The sequence below is a fragment of the Herpailurus yagouaroundi genome, unplaced genomic scaffold (assembly GCF_014898765.1).
Source record: "Herpailurus yagouaroundi ecotype Mexico unplaced genomic scaffold, PumYag 67641, whole genome shotgun sequence".
Lineage (NCBI taxonomy): Eukaryota > Metazoa > Chordata > Mammalia > Carnivora > Felidae > Herpailurus > Herpailurus yagouaroundi.
This window is the reverse complement of record NW_024420442.1, coordinates 6,496,119-6,509,997: the sequence shown is the minus strand read 5'-3', so window position 1 is coordinate 6,509,997 and position 13,879 is coordinate 6,496,119. Positions and strand designations below refer to the sequence as shown.

The 13,879-nt window shown below is 38.2% G+C and overlaps 1 protein-coding gene across 13 annotated transcripts in view; it reads left to right on the top strand.

Moving 5' to 3' along the window:
- THOC2 (THO complex subunit 2) overlaps window positions 1-13,879 on the top strand; it is a 120,309-nt gene that overhangs the window by 41,744 nt on the left and 64,686 nt on the right. For 12 of the 13 annotated variants that reach the window (XM_040467946.1, XM_040467941.1, XM_040467951.1 and 9 more), the window contains exon 8: window positions 3,570-3,736. In XM_040467946.1, the coding sequence (XP_040323880.1) occupies window positions 3,570-3,736 (167 nt within the window). Of the gene's footprint in view, window positions 1-1,750; window positions 2,119-3,569; window positions 3,737-13,879 lie in introns of those variants that run through there. The other variant, XM_040467953.1, reaches the window with a different exon arrangement.

Here is a 13,879-nt window from a genome sequence, read left to right as displayed (position 1 = left end):
CAAAAGTCATTCTAATTGGTTGGACTAACTTATGACACCTGAGACACTTAATAGAAAACTCAAAAACCAGTTTTTCTTTTGTGAAAGATGCAAAGGTTGATATCTGTTATAAATAGAAGTACATAGCTTTTCTTTTAGATTACTACCTTAAATTGCACCTAGAAAGAAATTGGTAGCTCACAGTGCAGGTCACTGATAGAATAGCCTTGATGCAGTAATACTGTTAAAAAAGACATGAGGGTGGTTCACACTAGCATGCTGAAGGTCTCGACTTTTGCAATGTTAATGAAACAAAACATTTCTATGTAACATGTTGCTGTTCTAGTCCTTATTTCACAGGTTTTGTGTATGTAGCTTAAGAGGTAATTACAAACCCACAATTTTATCAAAATTATATTTAATATATCTTTTTTCATCTCTGATAGAGTATTTTTATTTAGTGATTGGATTTTATGTTTAGTAAGTTAAGAGCAGTTATAAAGCTGGAGAATTTGCTAGGTCTTGCTTTCATAATCTTTATTGTCAGTGTTAGAGCAGGTTGGAGGCATTTTTTTTTTCAGCTCTATTCAGGCATATTTGACATAAATAAACTGCATATTTCAGGCATACAATTTGAGTTATAATGTATGTATACATCTGTGAAAACATCACTGCAATCTAGATAATGCACATTTCTGCCACCTCCTGCCCCTCCACCCCCCAATTTTGTCTTGCACCTTTGTATTTCATCCTCCTTCACTGTGTTTCCTCTTCTCCAGGTAACCACTGATCTGTTTTCTGTCACTGTAGATTAGTTTGCGTTTTCTAGAATTCTTTTATAAATGGAATCATACAGTGAGTATTCTTTTTTGGTCTGGCTTATTTTATGCAGCATAATTATTTTGTGATTCATCCATGTTGTTGCTTGTATTAGTTCTTATTGCTAAGTAATTATTCCCCCTTACATACTACAGTTATACTGAACTACAGTTTGTCCATTTATATGTTGATACACTTGAGAGTGTACTATTACAAATAAAGCTGCTATCAGTTCTTGTGTACAGTCTTTGTATGAACATAGACATTTATTTCTCTTGGGTATATACCTAGGAATGAGATGGCTGGGTCATAGGGTAGTTACCAGTTTAACTTTTGAGGGACCTGGTAGTTTTACAAAGTAGGTGTACCATTTTACATTTTATATTTCCACCAGCTGCTTTTAAAAATTCCATTTGCTAGGTGCCTGGGTGGCTCAGTAGGTTGAGTGTCTGACTCTTGATTTCGGCTTGGGTCATGATACCAGGGTCGTGGGATCAAGCCTTGTGTTGGGCTCCATGCTGAGCATAGAGCCTGCTTAAGATTCTCTACCTCTCTTGCTCTGCCCCTCTTCTCCAAATGCTCGCTCTTGCTATCTCTCTCTCAAATTATAAAAAAAAAAATTCCATTTGGTATTTTGGAGTCACTTTTACATTCGTAAGCCATACCTTTTGGGGGTATAGGGAGAGGCAAAAATATTTAGAAGTTTTCTTCTCAGACCTTCAGGTAAATATTTCTTTGGAGAATTTATGAGAATCTAGAGCTCTTTTCAGTAAGACATGATCCTTTGTTAGTCTTTTTTCCCCTTGGTATGAGAAATAGAAGAATATGTTTTCTTTGGATTTTATAAAAAAAACAAAACAATAAAACGAAACACTTTTTATATTTGGAGAGTTTGGTTTCGTAAGTGATTGCTAAGATGCTATGAATCATATATTAGTTTTATAGTATTAAAGAGAAGTGTGGAGTTAATAGAAGTAACTCAAACTCTCTTATAAAATAGGTTATATAAGAATTTTCTTTGAAAAAAATCTCTTAACTCATGTATAACACACTGTGTTCAGAACTAATATTTCCAAGTTCAACAGTTGTTTTTTTTCCTTCCTCCAGCATTAGAAGAAATCAGTATTTATTTGCTTGCCCCAATGAAGTGGCTAGCTTGCATTTAGGAGCTACGTCTAATGAAACATGTAATTTAAAATTCTAGAATTCCATTCAGCTTGATGTACAAGGCCTGTGGGAATTGATATACATTGAGGGAAGAACAGATTGATATCTCATGCTCACTCTGGGTCATAGGCATTCATTTTATTGAGAGGAATGGTGGGTATAATCTGCTGTATTGTTTAAATTTATTTGTCTCTTTGGGGCACCTGGGTAGCTCAGTCGGTTGAGCATCCGACTTCGGCTCAGGTCATGATCTCACAGTTCGTGGGTTAGAGCCCGGCATCAGGCTCTGTGCTGACATCTCGGAGCCTGGAGCCTGCTTCGGATTCTGTCTTGTCTGTCTCTGTCTCTGCCCCTTCCCCGCTCATGCTCTTCTCTCTCTGTCTCTCAATAAATGTTAAAAAAATTTTTTAAAAAATTTGTCTCTTTTTTGTTGTGTGTAAATGTTTGCATTCTCATAAATTAAGTACGCATATGATATGACTGCACTATAATGTAATTTTGGTAACAAGTGAAGCCGAATGCAAGTGAAATTAATAATGTATCAAGAATAGGATGGCTGAGGGGCGCCTGGGTGGTTCAGTTGGTTGGGTGTCCGATTTCGGCTCAGGTCATGATCTCGAGGTCTGTGAGTTCGAGCACCGCGTCGGGCTCTGTGCTGACAGCTCGGAGCCCGGAGCCTGCTTCAGATTCTGTGTCTCCCCCTCTCTCTGCCCCTCCCCCGCTCAAGCTCTGTCTCTGTCTCAAAAATAAATAAACATTAAAAATTAAAAAAAAAAGAATAGGGTGGCTGATAGGAATGTCTTTTAAATCTGTGTCCATCGGCCCTTGTTAGCTTACCCTAAGAGATTAGCAAGGATAAGTAGCCATCGGCATCTATTCAGTGCTTGTTTTGCTTTCCTTGGCTACCTACATTGTCTGTTTTCCTCCTCTCTTTGCTTGTGTTATCTATACTCTTTTGTTATGTCCCCAACCCCTTGGTATTCTCTCATGTCTTCAGTATCAATAGTATACCTGTTTTCTCTTTAGAATGCTGCCAGAAACCACAGATATAAATCAGTGGTACAGTTATATTTTGTAGTTTTGTTGTATATGTAAGATGAACTAAGAAATGATTCTAAAAATGATATTCTACATATATGAACCTGAGCTTTTAACTATTTACCAACATTCCAGGTGCTTCTGCATAAAACATTAAAGAAAAACCTTTAGTTGCCTAACTTGTAAATATGTTGATTGTCATATTATCCTGAGAATTAAAAATGTGGATCTTTTTCACTAGCCTGAGTAATCAAGAACTGAGACAGTGTGGTATAGAAGAAAGTTTACTTAGTGTCACAGGTCCTGGGCTCCAGCCCCAGTTCTTTTATTAACCCACTTTGTAATCCTGGGCAAGTCCTATTTCTCATCTGTAAAATGTGGGCAGTGGACTTGATCATCTTAAAAATTATAAAGATTTTCCTCTGGTGCAGGGGAAGCAAACTTATAAAAGAAGTTGTTCTTAAAAACATATTGTCTTTTTATGTAAGTTGTCCCTGAAAGCTAATGGCTTTATTAGAAATGATGTATAATCACTTTTGAATTTGTGTATATCTCATCTGTTGCAGGATGCTTTAATCTGGATCCCAATAGAGTTTTGGATGTCATTTTAGAAGTGTTTGAATGCAGGCCAGAACATGATGACTTCTTTATATCTTTATTAGAATCTTACATGAGTATGTGTGAACCGCAAACACTGTGTCATATTCTTGGGTTCAAATTCAAGTTTTACCAGGTAAAAAAATGTGTGTGTGTGTGTGTGTGTGTGTGTGTGTGTGTGCGTGCGTACACAGATATATGTGTATATATAGAGAGATTAATCTCATGGTTTTATATTTGCAACTTAACATTTGTAAATTGGTTTTAGCTCAGCCATTCTAGCAGAGGTGGTAGATAAATGGATAACTAACAATGCCTTGTGCTAAGTACTATATTAGTAGTATGATTGGTGTGATGTGAAAGCCTAGAGGAAAGCATGATAAATTTTTGCTTTGGGGGAGATGGAACCAGAGAAGACTTTATAGATATAACCCTTTTTAAACCTGGTCCTTGAAAGATGAATAGGAGTTTGTTGAAGTTGTCTGTTCAGAAGTAACAAATAGTGTGAGTGAAGATGTGGCAGTATGAACGTATATGACAGATTGAAGAAATGATACATAGTCTGATGTGGCTGGATTGTAATATGCAGGGAGAGAAAAGAAGAAACAGGAAGTAAAGTTGGAAAGGTAGGCACACTTTAGATTGTCAAGGGTTTAGAATTCTGTTGTATAGACAATGACCATGGGAATTTTTTAATGCATGTTTTACATCATTTTTCACCTAAACCACTGTAATAGTTATCTAGCAAGTCTGTGCCTCTGATTATTTCTCTTTAAGTCTTTCTTTCATGTTATTACTACTGTTACGTTTTAAAAGAGATTGAATTGACACACTGCTCAAAAACCTTTGTCTGTAGGATAAAATTCAAACTTCTAAATGTGGCAGAAAAGGCTCTTCGCAATCTGGCCCTATTCTATCTTTCCAGCCTTATCTTTAGTGTTTCCCCCCCCTCAAATCTGATATTCTAGTCATATTAAATTACTAGCCATTTCCTGAACTTAGGTATAGATGTTGCTATGTATAGACCCTTATTTACATGCAGTTCCTTATAACTAGAAAACTATTCTTATCCATCTCACCTGTCTATTCTTCATCTTGAGGACTCCTATTTATTCTTTTTTTTTTTTTTCAACGTTTATTTATTTTTGGGACAGAGAGAGACAGAGCATGAACGGGGGAGGGGCAGAGAGAGAGGGAGACACAGAATCGGAAACAGGCTCCAGGCTCTGAGCCATCAGCCCAGAGCCCGACGCGGGGCTCGAACTCACGGACCGCGAGATCGTGACCTGGCTGAAGTCGGACGCCTAACCGACTGCGCCACCCAGGCGCCCCTCCTATTTATTCTTTACGATCAAGTGCTACTTGCTCTGCAAAGTCTTGGCTGGCACTTCACCCATGCGGAATTAGTTACTTCTTAATCTCTTCTCCTAAAACTTGACACAGATTTCTAGCACTTAGCAGGTTATATTAGCATAAACTATATCTGTGTCCTTTGCCAGACTGTGAGCCATTTAGGGCAGGGTCTTTCTTTTACTAATTTCTCTGGATTAATTGACTGCTTAGCCTACAGTAAATGCTCACTAATTGTAAATGAGTGATCTGTGTTTTTAGTAAGCTAGTGCTCACGATAGCATGGAAGATTTTAACACAATAAGGCCTTTATTGTCCTTTTGGCATAGCTTTGCTAATTTGTCTACCTGCCTATGATATTCAGTCAAGAAATACTCATTTATGGGGTGTTTATGATGTGCTGTTGCTTTGCTAGGCAATGATGATACTCTGGTAAAGAGTATCTATTCCTGTCATCTGGAGCTCAAATTCACATTTCTTTTAGGATTCTCAAAAGATAACACCACTTAATGCCTCTGCTTATCTTGCATTTTCTATTCTCTGGGATGCTCCAGAAGAGAAATCAGATCAGAACTTCACGTAACATTTTGATACCAAACAAGACACATGGCAGGGTTTCTAGGCTGGAGTACTTCACGTTTGTCCAAAAACTAGCGATGGCAGCTTTTCCTGTTCCTACCAGCAACCAAGGAGTCCACTCTTTTTTTTTTAAAAAAATTTTTTTTCAACGTTTATTTATTTTTGGGACAGAGAGAGACAGCATGAACGGGCGAGGGGCAGAGAGAGGGAGACACAGAACTGGAAACAGCCTCCAGGCTCTGAGCCATCAGCCCAGAGCCCGACGCGGGGCTCGAACTCACGGACCGCGAGATCGTGACCTGGCTGAAGTCGGATGCTTAACCGACTGCGCCACCCAGGCGCCCCAAAGGAGTCCACTCTTAGTACAGGGAAAGAGAAGTTGAAGTATTCATCACATCTTAAGATGTGCTGTGATTGCTTTGGGTTTGAGAACATGAAGCCAACTGCTGAAGCGATAGGGTAGCTAAAATTTAACTTGGGCATAATTAATTAGAACATAGGTTAGGGCTTAGGAGACTGTAGGTTTCAGAACATACTACAGTGAATAATGATGACCTACTGCATAACATCAAGTATTATTAGTTGAATGTGAGTTTTAGAATTTAAAGATCTTTATATGAAAATGTTCCTCATAACGATAACACTTTTCAGCTGAATTAAAATATTGGGGTTGACAGTGTTGGAATAATCTTTTTTTTAAAGATTCTGATTTTCTGATATAAGAAATACCTAATCAGGAGACATTTGATTTAGAAGTAACCTATTATTGGAAAGAGTAACCCTTGTATTGGCTCTGTGTAACACCATTCTTTTGTTTCTGTTGCCTGAGCTATCTTGTTGTGCAAATCTGCAGTCTTAAGGACCACTGAGGATAGAGGAAGAAATGTCAAAGATATTAGATAAATTGTGGTCTGGGAGGTAAAGTAAGGACAGCCATGAAAATGAAGAACTGCTTAGGGGATGTAACCCTGGGAATTGGTATATATGGTCACCCTTGTGTATTGGTCCCTTGCCTGACCCCGTCCTCCCCTCTTCCTTTCACTGCCTGAAAATGTTTACTCCCCTTGCCCACAACCTGTATTTTCAACCAGTTGGGAATTATTTGGATTAATAGGCTTCTTCCCCCCCGCGGCGGCGCCCCCCCCCTTAAAGCTAGGACTTCTAGACAGAGCTAATTATCTGCTGTGAAGTCTGTGAGAGTGATTTTATTCTAGTTCCAGCCTGGGATCAGCTATACTGGATGTTTTGACTTGGAAGGATGGTAGGGGATGTAAGCAGTTTTAGAGCACATTTTGGAAAATTTGGCAGGCACATCTGCTTGATTCCCATAACAGGGATGGCTGTAATAGAGGGCTTAAGGATAGCGTGAAGATCAGCGTAAAGGTCAGAAAGAAAGGTGTCCTAGAAAGTGTGAGGGTACCAAAAGATAAACTTGGCTGGAGTTGTCTTGCCACAGGAAAGAGGAAGGAGATGATGACTCTCACCCATATCAAGGCCCTTGATTTCTGGATTCAGAACATGGCAATAGTAGTAATAGTGGTGTCATGGTTAGGTACTATTATAACCTAAATTCACTCACTTAAGAAATGTTAATCAACGGGTCTGGTTCATTCGGTGGAGCATGAGACTCTTGATCTTGGGGTTGTGAGTTTGAGCCCCACGTTGGGTATAGATATTACTTAAAAAAAAATAAAATCTTAAAAAAAAGAAATATTGATCTAGCACTTTTTATGTGCCAGGCAATAATGTTCTAGGTGCTGGGACTACATTTGGAAACAAATAGAAATTCTTGCCTTCATGACGCTTATGTTCAAGGTAAACTATGGTATGTTAGAAGGTTATCAGTGAGATGGGACAAAAAAAAAATGTAGAGCAGGATAAGGAAGAGTGGGAGTGCCAGAGTGGTAGGTTGCAACTTTACATAGAAGAGTGAGAGTATGTACCTCATTGAAAAGGTACATTTAAGCAAAGAAACAAAGGATGGGAGGTGTAAACAGATATTTGGGGAAGAGCCTCTAGGGAAAGAGAACAGCCAGTGCAAAGGCCGTAAGGTGTGAGCATGCCTGATGTGCTGGAGAACAGCAAGGAGACCAGTGTGGCTGGATCCGACTGATTGAGTGGGAGTGTGGTAGGAGATGAGGTCAAAGATGAGAGACCACATCACATAGGGCTAGTGCCACAAGGGTTTTGACTTTGATGCTGTGAAGCTTTTAGAAGATTTTGAGTAGGAGAGTGATGTGACCTGAGTTAATTTTTTCATTTTGTTTCTCTTTTATGTTTTCACTTTATTATGAACATTTCAAACATATAGAAAAGAGTGAATAGTGTAATGAATACCCATAATCCCATCACCTAGAAGTAAGTTTATTAACATGTTGTTATACTTTTTTTGGAAATAATTTATATTACAGATACCATGAACGTTTACTCCTAAATACGTGAATTTGTACTTTTTAAAAGACTTTTTCTATATAACCGTGATACCAGTTTCATATCTAACTAGACTGTTACTATATAATAAACTCAGACCATATCCAGATTTCCCATATTGTCTCCCAGATAATTTTACAACTGTTTTGTTCAAACAATGATCCAATCAGAGGCCATGCATTGTATTTGATTGTTAGGATTCTTCAGTCTCTTTTAATCTAGACTAGTGTGTCCCCCCCCACCCACCTTCCTTCCTTTAATGGCATTAACTTGTTGGGACTATTGCCGTGGAAGACTCCATTAGTCTTCCAAGCATTAGATATATCTGATTGCTTTTCCATGGTTGGTTTAATTTGTTCTTTATTCCTTGTTTGTCTTGTGTACTTAGAGTTAGGTCTAAGAGCTTGACTCTGTTCAGGTAAAATATTTAATGGCAAAAGGCTTCATAGGTTGTGTTGTATGTTTCATACCATAACGTCTCATACCTGCCTGATTTTTAATGTTCCGATAAGTTGATGACAGTCTAATTCCTTTATTCAACAATGACATTTCCCCTCACGTTAATAGGAAGTTATCTGTAGGTTGATACTTTGGCACCATGTGAATATCCAGTTTTTCATTAACCTTACATTAAGTGGCTTAGAATACATGGATGATCTTTTCCTGAATCAGTTATTTTCTTAGGGGTTCCAAATTACTGACTTACTAATGTTACCGTGTCTTCTGCATTTATTAGCTATTATTCGTCTGTAAAGAAGAATTGTTCCTTCTCAACTTGGCTTGCTTGTTGTCCTGAAATACAGTTCTGCTGGAAAGGCAGGACAAATGCTTCATTCTCCACCCCCATGCCCCATTAATTACTAGCTTTCAGAGTAAAGAGTTTCTTTAGTGGCTGCCTCTAATGGTGACATGAGTGGTATGTGTGTATGTGAGGGAGAGAAAGATAAGAGAGACAAAAGACACTGTGTACATGTGTGGTTTGACTTAGGTTTTCAAAGAAGCAATATGGTTATGGTAACAGTTGGAAGTTAATGAGCTTCTGAATATATTTTGAAGGGTAGAGCCAGTAGTATTTGTTGATTGATTAGATACACAATGTCCTAAAGTAGAGTTAAGGCTATTTCCAACTTTTTTTTGGACTGAGCAGTAAAAAGGATGGTGTCATCATCAACTGAGGTAGAGTAAATTTCGGGTGGAATGGGTTTGGCGTATTGGGGGTAGGAATCAGGAATTGAGTTTTGCATATGTAAAATTTGAGATGTCTTAGATATCCAAGTGAGATGTTGAGTAAATAACTGGATGTATAAATCTGGTATTCAGGAGAGAGGACTGCATTAGAAATAGAAATGTAGGTGTCAAAAGCATGTAGATGATATTTAAAGTTGTGATACTAGATGAAATCATCAAGAGTTGGGTCTAGGAACACAAGAAGAGAACCCAGGGCCCAGCCTTGGCACTCCAGTGTTAAAGGGCCTAGGAAAAGAGGGGCAATCAGCAAAGGAGATATAGAAGGAATGTACAAGATAAGAGGAAAACAAAGAGAATGTAGCATATTGGAAGCTAAGTGGAAGAAGGAACAATGACCTCTGTTAAATGCCTCATCTTAAATGACTAAAATTTGGTCATTGGATTTATCATCAGGGAGGGCAAAGCTAGCCATTTTGGTAAAGTTGGGGTGGTGTTAAAGAATAGGGAGAATGGAATTGGAGATAGTGAGAATAGACAACTCTATAAGGAGTTGTTACAGAGAGGCACAAAGGTAGCTGGCAGAGGAAGTGAGCTCAAGAGAGAAGATGTTTTGAAGATGGGGGAGAGAACATATTTTTATGCTAATGGGAATGATTGAGTAGAAAGGAGGAAAACTAGTGATATAGGAGAGAGAGGACAGAATTATTGGAGTAATGTTCTTGAGTAGGATAGAGAGAAGAGTTTATGGTATAAATGGATGGATTGACTTTAAATGGGAGCATTGAGAGTTCATCTAGAATAACGGTTGGAAAGGCAGCACATGTAGGTACAGCTGTTGGTAGGTGGATAGATGTGATGGTGGAAATTTGTAGAAATTTTAACGATTGTTCCAGTTTTCTTGCTGAAATTGAAAACAAGGGCATCAGATGAAAGGATGAGAGAGGAGGTATTGAAGGTTAGGAGAGAATGTAGAAAACAGTTTATATAGGAGGGTAGGAAAGTGAATGGATGAGAGAAATAGGGTATGATTGTCCGGCAGCATTAAGGATCCATTTGAGGGTGGATATGTGAAATTGACATTTTGAGGGGGGTTGTAGTTATTGGTAATATTAAAGTTTAGGATATGGAGTGAATGGCTGAGATGGGGAATAGGAGAAGATCTTTGAAAGAGAGGAGCTCAGGGTGCCAAGAGGCCAGCATGATGGAAGTATCATTTACATATATGTGAAAACCTCTAAAAAATTAAAGGAATAGAGTCAGACAGAGTGACAGTGAATCAGAAGCTATAAGATCATTGCTAAGTGAAGGGCTGTGACCCACGAGTACATAGATGGCAACAGTAGGACCTGACTGAAAACAGCAGAGCTCTGTCCCTCAATAAAAGCACCTAATGAACTGGCAAAAATTGTCAATAAACTTTTAACAGAATTCTGGAATTTAGTAAAAATAACTTACAGCAACTGAAGAAAGGCTTAGTGAAGAAAGAAGCTGCTGCTTTGGGCTAAGAGAGCACTGTTATGTTATAAATTGCCTGCCTACTGTCCCTCAATGATGGCCATGAAGATAGAAGCCTGCACTCCTAGCGTAGATTGGTAATGCCAGAGGACACAAAAAATTGTGAGTTGCGACCTCTCTGGCTTTTCTCTGAAGGACTGGTGTAAGGGCCTGTTTTGTTTGGCTTGACTAGGAACATCTCCAGAGCTGGGGTGGCTTTTGCCAAAAGGATTTGAAGGCACAGCTACTAGCTTTTGCAGCCTGGAACAAGAGACAGCAGTGAGAGAAGCAATAGAGAGACTGAAAGCCTGGGAAGAAAGAAGTTGGATAAGGAGATAGCATGTGCCAGGGAATTGGAACAAAAGGCCATGCTTATGTCCAGAACTGGATAAGTAATTAGAAAAGGGCTGAAAAGATCCTAAGCTTTTTCCTCTGGCTGACATTCAGGCTCTGTGCAAGCAGGAAGTGAAGACTAGGAATTGTAAATGGCTTGCCCAAGTGTTGAGGCATGCCCGAACACAGAGCCAGTATGCAAAGACTGGGAGAGTGTTTTTTCTCTTTCTTTTTTCTTTTTTTCCGGGCTTCAGGCCCTTAAGAAAACTCAAAACAGTAGCTGACCACTAAGCTAACAACAGATTTCAGTGGCCACACACGACAATAATATAGACTTTATAAGTCGTCACTAAATAAGAAAACAACAGTAACCCACATTAAGCATCAACAAACCCCAGAGATGGGGCATAATTTGATTTTCAGAGTTGTCACATAATGGTCAAAATATCCAGTTTTCAAAAAGAGATAACGAGGTATGCAGTGAAATAAAGTATGGCTCATTCACAAGGAAAAAAATAAACAGAAACTATCCCTGAGCAAGCCCAGGAGATGGAATTACTAGATAAATAATTTAAATCATCAGTCCTAAATATGTTTATGCTCTATAGGAAACCATAGGCCAAGAGCTAAAGGAAACCAGACAGAATATCAGTAAAGAAATAGAAATTATAAAAAAGGAACCAAACAAATTCTGGAGTAAAAAAGTAAGATAACTGAAATGAAAAATTCACTAGAGAGGTACAACAGCAGGTTTGAGACGGCTGAAGAAACAAGCCACCTTGATGAGCCAATTGAGGTTATCCGGTATGAGGAGCAGAAAGAGAAAAGAATGAAGAAAAATGAACAGTCTAAGAGACTAGAAGACACCATCCAGTACCATTATGTGTATTGGAGTCCCAGAAGCAGAGAGAAAAGGGACAGAAAGCATGTTTGAATAAATAATGGTTGAAAATTTCCCAAATGTGATGAAAGATGTGAATCTACACATTGAAGAAGCTCCACAAACACTGAGCAGGATCAACTCAAAGAGATCCACACCAAGACACATTATGCTCAGATTGTTGAAAGACAAAGATAATTTTGAAAGCAGCAAAACAGATATGACCCCTTGCATACAAAAGATCCTCAATAGGGTTAACAGTTGGTTTTTCTTCAGAAGGCATTGGGTGGCATATATAAAGTGCTGAAAGAACAAAACTGTCAGTAAAGAGTTCTGTATCCAGCAAAACTACCCTTCAGAAATGAGAGATTATGACATTCTAAGATAAACAAAAGCTGGGGGAGTTTGTCACTAGTAGACCTGCCCTACAAGAAATGATGAGGAGAGTCCTTCAGGCTGAAATGAAAGGATACTAGACAGTAATTTGAAGCTATATGAAGAAATAAAGAATATTGGTAAAGGTAACTACATAGGTAAACAAAAAAGCCAAAATTACCAATATTATTGTAGTTTTTGGTTTGTAGCTCCTCCTTTTTTCTCATATGATTTAAAAGACAAAGGAATAAAAACAATTATAAATCTAATTGGAACATAATATAACAATATAAAAGGGGGAAGGACTGAGATGTATAGGTACAGAGTTTTTGTATACTATTTAAGCTAAGTTGGTATTAGTTCAAAGTACATTGTTAGAAGTTTAAAATATTAATTGCAGTATCCACTAGGAAAATAACTAAAAAACAAAGGAAAGAAGGGAATCAAAAAAGTACACTACAGAGAAAAAAATCAAACACAAAAGAAGGCAGTAATGGAAGAAATGAGGAACAAAAAATGATATATGTAGAAAACAAATAGCAAAATGGCAGAAGTCCTTCCTTGTCAGTAATTACTTTAAATGTAAATGGATTAAAATTTAGTAAATGGATTAAAATTTGTAATTAAAAGGCAGTTTGGCAGAATGTATAAAACATTCAGCTATATGCTTATCGTAAGACTCACTTTTAGATCAAAGATAGAAATGTGTTCAAAGTGGAAGTATGAAAATAGATATCCTATGTAAATAGTATCCAGGAGAGAGCTGGGGTGGCAATTCTAATATCGGGCAAGATAGACAAAAATTTTTACTGTAGACAGCAAAGGACATTATATATTGATAAAAGGGTCAACCCATTAAGAAGATAAAACAGTTATAAACACATGTGCACCAAATAGAGCCTCAAAATACATGAAGCATACACTAACAGAATTGAAGGGAGAAATAGTTCTACAATAATTGTTAGAGATTTCCATACCCCCTCTCATTAATGCATAGAACACCTAGACAAAAGGAAACAGGACTTGAACAGCCACTATAAACCAATTAGACTTAACAGACACACACAGAAAACTACCTAGCAACAACAGATTACATATTCTTCTCTAGTTTACTCGGGACTTTCTCTAGGATAGACCCTATCGTAGACCACAAAACACTTCTCAGTAAATATAAAACATTGAAATCATACAAAATATTTTCTTTGACCACACTGGAATGAGACTAGATCACAGCAGTAGTGAGGGAGAATGACTGGAAGTTCAGAGCTGAGTGGGCTTTAGGGGAGGGTGGAGGGAGAATAAATACTCTGAAAACAACTATAAAAGAGCAAAGATGACTCATATCCCACCTGTAGGCCTAGTAGTGTGAGGGTCTGGGGAAAATAGCCACCACTTGACTGGGTTACAGTGAGAGTAGTGTTCCTGTAGAGTGCTAGGGTCTGCTCGAGCAAGAAGGTGAAGGGAACAGAGGAGAGGTTCAGGATATATAGGGGGTTTTGCTGAGGATGGATTATGAATTCCAGAGGATTCCATGGAAGTTTTTCAAGAATGCAGAAAGGTGGGTTAGGACAGGACAGGGATTGTGCAGAGCAATATGAGGATTAGAGTATGGGAGTTGATGTTTGGCCTGGGAGTCAGGGGCTTCTTGTG